A 14,191-nucleotide genomic window follows, 5' to 3' on the forward strand; every position below is an offset into this window, starting at 1 on the left:
GATTTGAGTTTATTCAATAATAAATATTTCAGTAGCCATAAGGAAATAGGCTATCAGCATACAGCGTGACTGCTCCTTGATCCTGACAGTGAGAGTGGTGCGGAAAGTATAGCCTGGTTCTAGTAAGCCCTGTTGCAAAAGAATCAAGGAAGAATGAAGAGTATTGCAACTTCATAAATATTTATGACAAATCCCACTTGATTTTTTGGGGGGCGGGAGGGCAGTGTCAGACTCCTGCAAACAGGACTTGCTAGGATCTTGAACAGCCATCTCTGCATTCAAATCTGTCTTCAGTTTTGCTATGATTAACCTTTTTGTGGTACATTTTGATACTCTTAGAGTTGATATAATGTTATCTCAAGAACATTTCAAGGGCTTTTGTATCCCACAGTTAATGTTTTAGTTTTTGCTTGACAAACTAGGAATTTGTTTTTATTAATTCTCTCTTTTTTTAAAAAAAGAAAGTGTGCAGCCTTTGTATGCACCATCAGTCATGGTTTTCTTTTAAAGCACAGTGCACCTAACAGTATACACCAGTCGGTTGCCGAATTTTCCCTGACGCCAGAAATTGGTGCACAGCCATCAAGACATATGGTGCTGTTCTCACTGACAAAAATTGCATGCACTGATCCCCATTCGTGGACTTGACTAGGCACTAGTAGCACCGAGCAAGTCTTAGGAGGAGGTTTGCCAAGCTTGGTGCCAAATTTGGGGTTTCAAAGAGATGTACAACACCTCCTCCCTCACTGTACATTTCCAGCTCCTCCTGAGGACTCATGGAACCACTAGACTACGTATGTGCCTCCTACCGCTTTTTTATTTTAGTAGCAGTTTAATTTTTTTTTAAAAAAGTTAATATTTCTCTTTAGCCCTTGTCTAAAAGCCCTTGTCTAATGGCTGGACGGTACAAGAAATCTGGGTTTAGAATGTATATGTCATGCATGCATAAAAAAAATTTCTGATGGGCCAGTATGTCTTGGGAAGGGTGTTCTTCTCAGAAGTGTCATGTTTCACCCATTGCCTTGGGTTAAGCCCATGCAGGGTGGTTTAAACTCCCCTGTCGTCTTCAAATCCATGGTCTCTCTCAAAATGCCATCAGAATAAGAATTCCTTGGATCTGTATCAGGTGTGGAAAGATGGATGGGACCTTTGTCTGTACAAAAAGTGCTTGCCACAGGTGGCCGCTTCATCGCTCTCCTCACCCAGACTGGAGAACCTTGATGCTGAAATACTGATGCACTGAATTATTCTTTCCCCTTCCCATTGTCCTACTTCTTCCTTTGCACTACAGTGTGTTACATGGAATTCACGAATTGCTTCCGATTCAATACCAGTGTCTGATTAATTTGCTTCCGTAATTCAATCTTCCCTTTATTTTGGCATAGGAAATATCTTGCCTCTTTATATTGAAGTCACAAATTCAGTGCTGGCTTTTATGCCCTTCAGCCGTCCAGCTTTGTACTTTGAATCTCTCAATCACCCAAGCTATGTAAGGTCAGGTCTACATTTTGATAACAGACTTCCAGGGAACACACGAGTGCTACAGAAAGTGGTGATGATTATTCATGTAGATGGAGCTCTTCCTTGTGAATCAGCACTGAATTAGTCTTCCAACATGGTGGTAAGGCAGATGAGTTAAAATCATTTAGGAAGACAGTTTGATCGCATTATGCTGCACACATCAGAGCTACAAAGTTTAGGGCCACATACTGCTCTTGATCCACAACCAATGTCCTACTGAAGACAACAAGAAGTTTGCACAGAGACTGAGGATAGAATATGGCTCTTATATAGGAACTAAACGTTTAGGAGGACCACCATCCCTGCCCTTTCTTTGGCTGTGTTACTTGTAGTTAGCAGATTTGCATGCTCAATCTCAATAAATATATGCAAATTAGAATGATAGAACCATAGAAATGTAGGGCTGGAAGGCACCTCAAGAGGTCATCTAGCCCAGTCCCTTGCACTGAGGCAGGATCATCCCTGACAGGTATTTGTCTAACCTGTTCTTAAACCTCCAATGACAGGGATTCCACAACCTCCCTTGGAAGCCTATTCCAGAACTCAGCTATCCTTAGAGTTAGACAGATTTCCCTAATGTGTAACCTAAATCTTCCTTGCCACAGATTGAGTCCATTACTTCTTGTCCTACCTTCAGTGGACATGGAGAACAATTGATCACAGTCCTGGACACAATACTCCAACTGAGGCTTCACATGAGCATGACAATAAACTCCTGTGTCTTACATATGACACTTGTGTTAATACTCTTCAGAATATTAGCCTTTTTTGAAACTGGATCATGTAAACTCGTATTTAATTTGTGATCCACTATAACCCCTACATCCTTTCCTGCAATGCTACTGCTTAGGCAGTTATTTCCCATCTTGTAGCTGTGTATTTGATTCCCCGCCCCCCTTTCTAAGTGTAATACCTTGCATTTGTCTTTATTGAATTTCATTAAGTGTGCAGTTGCTTGCCTGAATTTCTATAATAGTCTGGCCCCACAAGTGTCATAGTTGGGTTTCAGAGTTAAGTCATTATGAGTCAGTCAGTCAATAGGATTGATGGGGATAATTCACACCTCTGAGTGTCTCAAATGGTGCTGCATCATTTCACTCTTGAAAGGTTACCTTCACAGGAATAGTGACTAGGAACTGATTTCAGCTGAAAGCTTCCATTTGGCAGAATCTGCCTTGGAGCCATATAAATAGATGAGGGAGGCTGGATCCAAAGAAGGAATTTCACAGTCCAGTGTTAGGGGCAGTACTTGCGCCAGGTAAGTGGTAAATAGAATTTGGACAGCTAGCTTGTTTACACTTGTCAATTGTAACTTTTTTTTAAACTAAGGTTGTATATAAAGTGTTTATGAAGGTTATTATAGTCAACTATACCATTTGCTGACGGCTCTTCCCATAGGGGTCTGAGCAGGAGGAATCGCAAAATGAGAAACAGGACAAGAGGAGCCTTCTGTTGCCTTCAGAAAAGAAACCATTTAAGCTAGAGAGACGCAGGCTCCCAGCACAGTCCCTGGAGCCAATCGAGAATGAGAATCTTCTGGAGAAGAGCAGTGCCTCAGATAGTGAGGAAGAAGGTAAATAGCTGCTCATTTAGAAATCCAACTGAGATCCATAACATGACTGTAGTCTGGATCTCAAAGTACTCTACAGTCCCCCGGGAGGGGGTTACATGTCAGAGCTGCTTGAACATTTTCTGACAAAACGTAGTTTTGTCAGAAAATAAGGTTTTGTCAAAAGCTATATCTTTTTACAGAAATTCATTTTCCAAAATGGTTTTGAAATGACAAACGTGGGGGGGGGGGGGGGGGGAAACCATGCAATTTTGGAAGTTTTAGTTTTGAAATTGTGGGCATTTCCCCACTCTTTGACTTTTCCAGCTTTTCCCAGTTGGAAAACAATAAGAAAGCCTGTGGGAGGGAAAGGGTTTCCCCACATTTTTGAAACTTTTCCAATGGGAACATTTTCACACGGGGTTTTTTCTCTCTGATTTTCACAGAGAACAATGCCTATTTTCCATCTAATTCTAGTAATTATCCCAATTGTACGGATCGGGGCTGGGAGGGAGGAGAGAGGAACTGAGTCAGAGAGCAGGGAGAGATTTGTCCAAGATCACACAATGTATCTGTGACAGTGTCAGGAACATAACCCAGATCACCTGACTCCTAGTCCATTATTCTTACTATTAGACCATGTTTCCTCTTGAAGGCTTTTCATCTTCAAAGCACATAACGAATATTGAAAGAAATGGGAACAAAGAGGAAAGAAACTTTACAAAATGTTTGTGACTATGACTTGGCTTTCTGTTTCAGAGTAACATGAATATTAAACTCCCCAAAAGAGCATGTCCAGCACTATGAATCTGCATTACATGTACACAAATCTTACATGGTGTTGTGTAATAACTTACCCCCTTTATAGTTTGTGTGCTATATAAATAATTTACATGCATTTCTCCATCACAGATATATTGCCTATAGCAGTAGAAAGTTGCAGGCTTTATCATTTTAGTGTCCTTCTGCAGTTTTCCTGTTTGTCCTAGAGCCTTAGGTTTTTATAGTCTCTCTCTCTCTCTCTCTTTTTTTTTTTCTTTCTCCATTTTGAATTCATTTATAATGTAATCAATTGACTCTTTGTCCTATTCACCCAGCTGGGCAGAAAATTTACTCAACATTAAAAGAGTAGCAACAAAGATAGGCTCTATCTTAATGGTAACTTTAAAGACTAGTTGAGACTATTTGACTTCTAACGTTAAGCAAATAAAAGCTGACAGACTCAAGTAGATTCAAGGCCTTTTTGTTCAAGAAAGAAAAACTCCTATTCATGCTTCTTGTCCTCCTGCTTTTCTAGGGTGAGCTCTTTGTTTATTCTTGAAAGCAGGACTTTCTGGTTCCACTGCACAAAATGGAAAGAAATCTAGCCCAGTGTTTCCCAAAGTTTTGAAAGCTGAGCCCTCCTCAGAAACCAGTTGCAACCGCCCTTCAACATGTGACATTTTAGGCCTACCCATCTTGATTTAGACCTCATCTACACCCTCGGGCTAGTTCTTTGTGCCCGCCCATTCTGTGTGAGTCGTGCTTCACACTTTGGGAAATGCAGTTGTAGCAGGTGCCGTGGGGAATGACCACATGTCTTCCTTCTCCAGCAGCTTCTGGATTTTTCTTGTTACCACAGCATCAACTAAACCTGAGGCTGACAGAGTCTTGCCTACACTAGGGGTCCGTTTGTTCTTTTATGTATTCAGCTTTACCAGTGTTAGCACCAGTAGAATTTTTTTTCTATCATTCTCTAGTGCTGAAAAGGCTTTAACCGTCCACAGCTGTCTGGTGGCCCAGGTATATGGGTTTCTACTTGTGGTACCATAGTCCTGGATTCAGATCCTGCGGATGCCCAACATTGACACACCCTTGTAACCAAAAAACCCGACAAAGCTCAAAAAAGAAATTAATAAAATCTAATTAATTAAAAATGAAACCCCCAATCCCAACTGGTGTTTACCTCAGAAAGGGAGAAGTGCCAGAGACTGCATATGACTCCAGGGACTTCACTTTTTGGTAGCAATTTTACATGGAAGGCACCCACATGCTACCATGATGGGCAACAATAAAAAACCCTAAGATGGTACATAGAAAATAGACTAGCCTGTCTTTTCAGTTACTTAACTATGTACAACAGAGAGACAACTGTAAGTGTCTTGAATTCTTTGCTTAAAATCTTAAAACACACGTATTCTTTTTTGGATTTAATTTCCATTTTTAAAAATGCGGGTTGGGATGAAAGAGAAAATAGAAGTGTTTGCTTGAATGTGTGATGTGAGAGCCAAGTAAGTGCACTGAATGTTTGATTTTTCTCACAGGTAGGTGGGATCACACATTTGAAATTTGGGATGACTGAAATAAGTGCAGTTGCATTTGTTTGGGTGTGCCTGTTTCCAGATCCACAGTACACGTGAGGAACAGGAGCTGTGTATCTCAATATGTTGTTTAAAATGTTAATAAAAGCATATTACAGTATGTGCTTAGTATACAAATGTCAAATACTTATAGCTTTGAAGTTTTAAAAACTATTTGATCTAAAATTAAAAAAAAAAATTGAAGCTTTTTATTAGTGGAAAAATAAGGTTTTCCTTTCAATGTTGACTCAGAAATCGCACAAAAAATTTTAAATTAATATCACTTTTGAGATGAGATCCATCATGTGAATGATCAGCCCAACCATGACTAATGTAACCAGTGCAATCCTAAAATGTGGCATGTCTGGACTGCATAATTGTGCTCATTCCTTCTGTCACACTCCTGTCTGCGAAGAGGTTACCATGATTTTGAGTCCAGGTGTTTCAAGGGCTCTGTTCTCTGTGCACAATGTTGGTGATATTTTTCCAGTGGAGTGGAAATCTGTTTGGTTCCTTATCTTTACCCCAGCTGTTTCTGGTTGCCAGATCTCTGTGTATACAGTGTTGCTGATATATTTTTTCCATTGGAGTGGAAATCAATTTCTCATTTGTTTGATATGCCCTGTTCTTGTCAGTTTGGCTTTTTCAGAGTTCATTGGTCTGGCATGTATTATTTTGGGTTCCTTGTTCTGCTGTTAGGAGTTAAAGGGATTTGAGCTGAGGCATTGTTTGAAAAGAGAGGAATTAGATTTTGAGTGTCTTCCCAACTGTCTAATTTGTAGATGAGGGATTAGGTGGTTTATTTTTTTTAATTTATCTAATTTTGTGCAACAAACCTTGAAGGAAACCTTATAATGCAGTGGGTCTAATTCCGTGTTGTCCAGCACAGTCTGTTGTCATTTACATTGGTGCAAAGTGTTGCAAATACTACCAAGTCCAAGTGGTAGCATTTTATATTCACTTTGCACTGGTGTGAATGAACACCTAAAGTAGAGGGTACCAGAGAACCAGGCATGCTGTCTCCAGTTGGAACCAGGACATTTGAGGTGATGGGTTTAGCTAGGTTTTGGTTATACCATAACTTTTTCATGTAATCTGTTCAGGCCAAAATATTCATGCAATTGCACTCCACATACTTGCCTTACAGGTTTAAAAACTGGAGGAGCTAGAGTGATACATTAGGCTAGCAATCTAACCTTTCACTTGTAGAATCTTTATTTCAAAGCCTGATTCAGGATGTTAGTAAAATGAGTTTAGGGTCCACACAGGGGGTATGTACCTCTGACAGATTATCACTACATGGTCCTGCACAGGGCTGGAAGAGCAGGGACTTTTACAAGTGAATATTGAAGAATATGGGCAGAACTGCCTGGAGGATGTTTGCACAGCATCTGCTTCCACTGTTCTAACTTGTACCAGTTTTAACAGGAGCTCATTTTCACAGGCATCAACTCCATATGAGCATTAACAAAAAATAAATCTGTGGCAAAAAAAGGGCTGCAGCTGTGTTTAAAGAGGAATGAGGTTTGAATCCTAACACAGAAAGTGACTGCTGCTTCATGTTCTATCAATCCCTCAAATTAATGACGACACTTAAATTTTCAACAAAGTACCATTACTTGTAACACCAAGTGTTCCAAACAGTTCAGAGAGTCTGGAGGTAAAAATATTTCTCTCCGTTTTCATAGCTGTTTACTTTGTCCCTTTGACTGTACTTTGTGTCTTCGTCAGTTTCACGTTTCCCTATACAGCCAGCAAGTCTTCCAGGGTTTGTGTGGGTCTATTCACACAGCAATGGGGGAGAAACACTTTTACGTGCAATTATACAAACCCAGTAAATTTGTCAGAGATTTGGGGGCAGAAACAATAACTAAAACTACGTCTTACTCTTTAAAAAAAAATGATTAGATTTATGAAAGGGACACTATCAATGTAAAATGCTGGTTAGCGGTGATTAAATAAGGATGATATAGACCATTTGAGGATGAGGGTTCGTAACCAGCATAAGTAGTATGAGTTGTTATGCACCAACAAATTTTAGGTAGTTTTTTTTCCTGGGAGATGTTAATAAAATAAAGTATCTGACTCCCTGTAAATCAGCTGGCACCCAGTTGTTCAAAATGGATGTTTATACCAAACTGTATAAAGCTTGCTCTCTCTCTATGAGGACGGTAAATAGGAAGTACAAAAGGCTAGAAGTGGGTTAGGATTAGATATTAAAGCTGTCAGAGCTAACATGATACATGTAAAGCTCACCCAAAGTCTGGGCCCTGATGGCATTTACGTGGGCCTCTACCCAGAGTAAATACTGTAAATGTCATTGTGTAGGCTGTAAACACTCCCCGAAGTCCTGGCTCCTTGTAATGTATTTCAACGCAGAAAAATTCTTACCATAGTGAGTAATCAGTTTACAGAATTGGTTGGCTAACTAGGCATCTCTGTAAACATAGTCTTGATCTTTGGGTCCACCCTATAATTACAAATGGAAAAGCATATTTTGTAATCAGAACATATCACAGGAAGAGAAGTGCGTGTGTTTTATATAAACCTTATTTTAGTCTCCTGTTTGGGATGTAAATCGGATGTTCAACTTTGAATTCAGGACCCCAGAAGTGAAAATGTGATGGTATCATAAAGGTGATTTTTGTTTTGGATCACTTGTCTGCATATTGCAACTGGAAGTTTTGAATGGGACAGATACAGGACTAGAATACTAGCTGGCTGAAAGCATTCTCAGGGGGAGGGCATGGGGGACGGGAAGTTGAGAATAGATTATGAGCTGCCAAGGACACCAGACTCCCTTAAAAGGAAGAACACCCCCCCCCCCCACCCGCTATCACATCTGATACCTCAAAAGCTCATTCCTGCCTGGTAGCAGAGGGTGAAGGCAAAAGCAAGTAGCCCAGCAGCTAAAGAATGAAACTCTGCAGTGGAGCAGCACTGGGTCTCCATAGAGACAGCAGGAGTGGATGCAGGCACAGGAGAAAGCATCTCCTCGCAGCTCTGTGTTAATGGGGGAGGAGGGTAAGGCAGGTACCAGTGCCCTACCCAGGATTACAGGGTGGGAGCATACCCCCTTACATTCCCTTCATACAGAGACAGATGGTAGGTGAGGAAGGTATTTTTTGTTAGGAGCAATATTTTTTTTTTCCAAATTACCAAAAAAAAAAAAAGCCAATGAAATATATGTTTTTACAAGTAGTCTCCTGCAGCACTTACACAGCAAACATGGTAGCATCCTGCAAGAGTATTGCAAGCTGAAAACCAAACTGACTAGAAACTGACTCCCAACAAAAATGAAAGTGACTTGTCTATTTTCATTGTCCAGTTGAGTGATGTATACAAGGCAAACAGCTGGCTTAGAGTGAATAGTGACAAGTAAATCAATAACATAGTGTTCCTTCTGTTCTGATCCCCTCAGATGGTTCTTGGAGGGCTAGTAATGCATTTAAGAAAGATTTTTAACCTGACAGGGACCATGTTATTGAAGGAGTAAGTGATGCTATTGAAAGGGACTGATTGTCCCCAACTGAGGCTTTCTACCTGGAAAAGTACTGGTGAAAAGATAGTGGATGGGGCTGGTTGGAAGACCAGCTCTGGGCTGTCTCATAATGGTAAATACTGTGCTGTTAGGTTTGTGGGAGTGGGAGAGAAGTGTGGATTAATGTTTGGTAACTGGTTGAGCCACAACCAGAGGATCAAGCATAAAAATGTCTTTTTTTACTGTGGGCAGATGATGGGGCCCATCCATTTCCTTAACCTGTTCTCTCTCTCCATTTCCTTATCAGCCAAGGAGACTGTCCCTGAGAATGACCTGCATGGGAGACTCTTTATTAATAGAGTTTTCAATATCAGCGCAGACAAGATGTTTGAAATGCTTTTCACCAATTCCCATTTTGTGAAGAAATTTCACAACACCAGGAATATAGTAGGTAATATAGTTTCCCCTTTCAGTTCACGTAAAGATTTATGCTAGAAAAAATTACATTCTCAATCTTGGTGAGAGAAGTGTTAATGTACTTGGAGATGAATAACCAAAACTCAACAGATTCTGCCCATAAAGGGAGAATTAAACCTGCTTTTAAAGATAAAGTTCTGCTTTGAAAATGACTACGTAAGACGGGCCCTTTCCTTCTCTGTGTGTGTGTCAAGACTCAAAGCTCTGACTGAAGTAATACGTATTTACACTTTTACTACTTTTTGCCAAGTCCAGCTCTAGGACAATGAGCTGGAGTCTCTTCTACTTACTACATCAGCATCAGAATTGTTAGCTATGTTCCAGTGACAGGACTAATCAGTTGCACCTATGCTACCTCACTGACGACAACAGCTAGCACAAGTGTAACTGAGGAAAGAATGTGAAGGTAATAGGGTTCGCCAGGAGTAATAATGGCAGGATCTTTTTTACATAATCTTTCTTATTCAAAATGAAAAGAGATGTAACTAAACTACCAAGGTGTGAACAAGATTAGATTGATTAACCTCATGGATTTTACTGCTGTAACCTGTGTCTGTCCTCATCCCACACCCTCTTTATTGTTTTAACCCCACCCATTGTGTCCTAGATAATATCAAATCTTAGTTTCGTCAGAGCAGGGACCATATCTTTCTATCTGTGCTGCACTTTGCCTAGCATATTTTGGTGCTGTAAAATAATAATGGTTTTACAAGAGTCAGAAAGAAATGAGCTTGACTTTTAGATATGAGGGTGAGTGTGCAGGACCGTCAGAAAAACAATTTTTATTTATAAAATGAGCATGATTGTTTGGAGTTATTGAGACAATGAACACAGAAACAATACCCTCTTTACATTCACTTTTCGGAGTAGAACATTCACCGTACACTGTAATATTACAACATTAAAATCAATCACATATTAAATTATTTAAAGTCTCTGCTTTATTGATTAGGGTATTGGCTCAATAGTTTTTTTTTTTTTTTTTTTAATCATGTTATACTCAAGTAATAGTAAAGTCCATGCAATTTGCACATAGAATAAATCATTGCATACTCCTAAATAACATTCACAGGCTTTAATTTTCTGGGCAAATAAATTTTATTCATTGGGATCATAGAAACAGAAGATAAAGTCCGAAAGAGAGTAATATTTGTTCAGTGTCCGATTTTAAGGCTAATCAGCAAGAACTATCTCTTTTACTAATGCTAATGAACCTTATAGTCATCCTAGGCAGATAGAACACAGTGTAATTTTTCATTTAAAGCCTTTTTTTAATTTTTCCCATGGTCTATTCTGCTCTTCTAGCATCTAGCGGACATAAGAGTCCAGAAATACTGGCCAGCGCTTCTCTCACTTTTCCCTCTTCTTGTAAATTACCAACCATCTGGATTGGTTCCAGGTGGGCCTTTCCACTGGAAAACTTCTATGTCCAACAGCAAGGAAGGAGTTACAAGCAGAAAGTGACAAGACTGTGTGTGTTGAAGTATTCCTTCCCTCCTCCCCCAGCACACTTCTGAATTCTGACCTCTAAACACTCAGGCCCCATTCTCCATTGCCTTACCTTCGTGTCCTTGTTTACACCTATTCAGAGTTGGCGTGAAATGGTCTCTGATCAGAGTGATGGTGTTTTGCTGACAGGTCTGAATGATGATACAAGGTGTGCAAGGCAAGGGAGAATCAGGCTCTCTGGCATCCCTCAGTTAGTAACATGAGCTGATTCTACATTGTGTTAAATAGTAAACATACAGGGACTCACGAAGGAGAGGAGCAGACCTTTAACCTGTTCACTCTGAAACCACTTTCAGCGAAGTTAAGAATTGAGACCGCTCCCTATCAATTGTTGGAAATTAATAATTATACATTTTGTGACTAGATGCTGTATCGACCCCTTGGAATATGGACAGCAGTGGCAATCAGTTGAGGACCCTCACCTACACTATAATGATTAACAATCCGCTCATTGGGAAGTACACAACTGCAACAGAAAAGCAGGTACTGTGTGCATTCACAATGTGTGCCAAAATGAGAGAAACCCTCACTTCAGTATCTGCTTCAGTAATGACCACACTGCAGAGTTTAGGAGTTTGAATGTGGCTCCGCAGTTAAATGATGATGGTCAGCTGCCCTTCTCATCTTTAATAAACACTTATATAGTGCCTTTCATCTTCAGAGAGGTTAGTAAACCTTACTTCTTCCCCACAATCCTTGCGGGAGTAAGTGTGAGCCTTATTTTATAGACACGGAAACTAAGACACAGTGAAGTGAAATGACTATTCAGAGGTCACACAGTGAGTTAGAGGCAGAGCCAGGACTAGAACTCAGGAGTTACTGGCCCCCCAGGCCCACGCTGAGAGTTCTAGACCAGTGGTTCTCCTCCTCTTTCATACTAAAACTGTCCTGTCCTGCTGGGAGCTAACTAGGAGCCTTCTCCCATTTGGCAATGTGGGAAGGACAGTGGTTGCCAACCCCCGACCCCTATCTGTGACCATCATGAGTTCTCCACCTGTCTCATTTTCTCAAACTATTTCAGATTCTTTCCCTACTGCCAGTAGCTTTTAGGTGGTAGTTTTGCTGGCATGATGAACCCAAAGACTGAATGAAAGAGAACTGAGACAGGGTATTTAAAATGTCTTTTTTCCCCTTCTTTTTTTATGGGTAGACCCTGAATAAACAGAGCCAGAAAGGTCAGTCTTATCGCGTAGACGCAGAGGTGCTGACGCATGATGTCCCATATCATGATTACTTCTACACCGTGAACAGATATTCCATCACCCGCACATGCAATCAGAAATGCAGATTACGGTGAGCCAGAGTGGTGTGGAGCAGGTGGGGTGGGAGAGCCATGCTGTATGCACTGAAGTATACTTACTAAAAGAGGGGTCTACAGCATGGAAAAGTTGCATTTCTTTGCACAAATTTCTTCCCTTGAAGTGTGGTTCCACTGTGAAAAATATGTAAAAATGGCCCCTTCTTATTCATTGTATGTGTTTCCTGCAAGTATTAGTCAGCTCTGGTGGCTTTTAATGACAAAAATAAGGTTTTACTCTTCTGCCCTGCACAGCCAACGTAGCTTCAAGAGAATGAGCTGGGTTGTACTCCTCCTTGGGAACTCTACGTGGAATTGTTTACCAAGTACCAACAAATTACACCTGTGCGTGCTCCTGCACAGTTGTTATTGCCAAAGGCATAACTTGAAGCTATTAAATTGCCCAGGTGTAAGTGAAAGTGTAACTTGGCCTGCACCACCTCTACTAGTGGTGATGGTGCTCAATAGAGAGAACCCAGCTTGAATCTCAGATCCCAAGCTGACTTTGCAGACTTGGGAGTCAGGAAAATCATCTTATAAACTGAGCACATTTGATGTGAAAATCACTGAGACAATGAACATGAACCCTCGTAATACCATTTTTACAGTCACTTTTTGGCGCTGAAGCACACTGTGTAAGAGAATAGGTCTAGTAGCAGCTAATGCTCAACACTGCAGTGTGGGAAACCTGGGTTTGATTTTAGGCAGGGATCTCTGGCACTGGGAGTATGAAGGGAAAGGGGTGAACTCTGTGCCTGGGGAAAACTGAATGCCTTGAGCAACCCTTCTAGCTGATGTAAGGGCTTGTCTTCATGTACAGCGCTACGGTAGCGCAGCTGCACCACTTTAGTGAAGACACTACTACACCAATGGGAGAGCTTCTTCTGTTAGCATAGTTAATTCACCACCCTGAGAGGCAGTAGCTGTGTCTGGGAGAAGCTATCCCGTCAACATACGCTGTCTACACAGGGGGTTAGGTTGGTATAACTACTTCACTCAGGGGACCCCTGAGCAATACAATTATACTGATATAGGTCTGTAGTGTAAACCTGGCCTACGAAGCAGCATTGACTGGCTCTGAAGGGAGACTCCTCTGGTCCTTCTCATACAGATGTATGGTGATCATAACGTGTCAAGGGGAGAGGGATATACAAGCAATGCATGTAGAGTGTATGTGTAGGACAATAGCAAATACAGTATGTAACACCATGTGTAACACTGAGCTGTAATTAAAAAGAACAGGAGTACTTGTGGCACCTTAGAGACTAACAAATTTATTTGAGCATAAGCTTTCGTGGGCTACAGGCCACTTCATCGGATGCATAGAATGGAACATATAGTAATTATATATATATAGTGACAAAGTTCCTGCTCTACCTTGGTGGGTCTTGTGCTTATTGGTGGATTGGCTCGCCTTGGAATTTCACGGCAGCCCTCAGCTTGGCCGCTTTTCTGAACCCACAGTCCCGGTCGACTCCTCCTGTGTCTGACCAGGAGTTGGAAGGATTTGGGGGGAACCTGGGCCCGCCCTCTACTCCGGGTTCCAGCCCAGGGCCCTGTGAAATGCAGCTGTCTAGAGTGCCTCCTGGAACAGCTGTGTGACAGCTACAACTCCCTGGGCTACTTCCCCATGGCCTCCTCCCAACACCTTCTTTATCCTCCCCATAGGACCTTCCTCCTGGCGTCTGATAATGCTTGTACACCTCAGTCCTCCGACAGTCCGCGTTCTCACTCTCAGCTCCTAGTGCCTCTTGCTCCCAGCTCCTCACACGCACACCACAAACTGAAGTGAGCTCCTTTTTAAAACCCAGGTGCCCTGATTAGCCTGCCTTAATTGATTCTAGCAGCTTCTTGATTGGCTGCAGGTGTTCTAATCAGCCTGTCTTAATTGTCTCCAGAAGGTTCCTCATTGTTCTGGAACCTTCCCTCTTACCTTACCCAGGGAAAAGGGACCCACTTAGCCTGGGGCTAATATATCTTCTATTACTTCTATTGCCTTCTATTACTCTCCTATAGCC

General features: G+C 41.3%; 1 protein-coding gene across 9 annotated transcripts in view; it reads left to right on the forward strand.

Annotated features, from left to right (window-relative positions):
- GRAMD1C (GRAM domain containing 1C) overlaps window positions 1-14,191 on the forward strand; it is an 87,210-nt gene that overhangs the window by 57,576 nt on the left and 15,443 nt on the right. For 8 of the 9 annotated variants that reach the window (XM_043538660.1, XM_043538662.1, XM_027824515.3 and 5 more), the window contains 4 exons: window positions 2,920-3,094; window positions 9,198-9,341; window positions 11,241-11,359; window positions 12,027-12,169. In XM_043538660.1, coding sequence (XP_043394595.1) covers window positions 2,920-3,094; window positions 9,198-9,341; window positions 11,241-11,359; window positions 12,027-12,169 — 581 coding nt within the window. The remainder of the gene's footprint in view (window positions 1-2,919; window positions 3,095-9,197; window positions 9,342-11,240; window positions 11,360-12,026; window positions 12,170-14,191) is intronic. The other variant, XM_043538663.1, reaches the window with a different exon arrangement.

The sequence above is a fragment of the Chelonia mydas genome, chromosome 1 (genome assembly GCF_015237465.2).
Source record: "Chelonia mydas isolate rCheMyd1 chromosome 1, rCheMyd1.pri.v2, whole genome shotgun sequence".
NCBI classification, from domain to species: Eukaryota; Metazoa; Chordata; order Testudines; family Cheloniidae; genus Chelonia; species Chelonia mydas.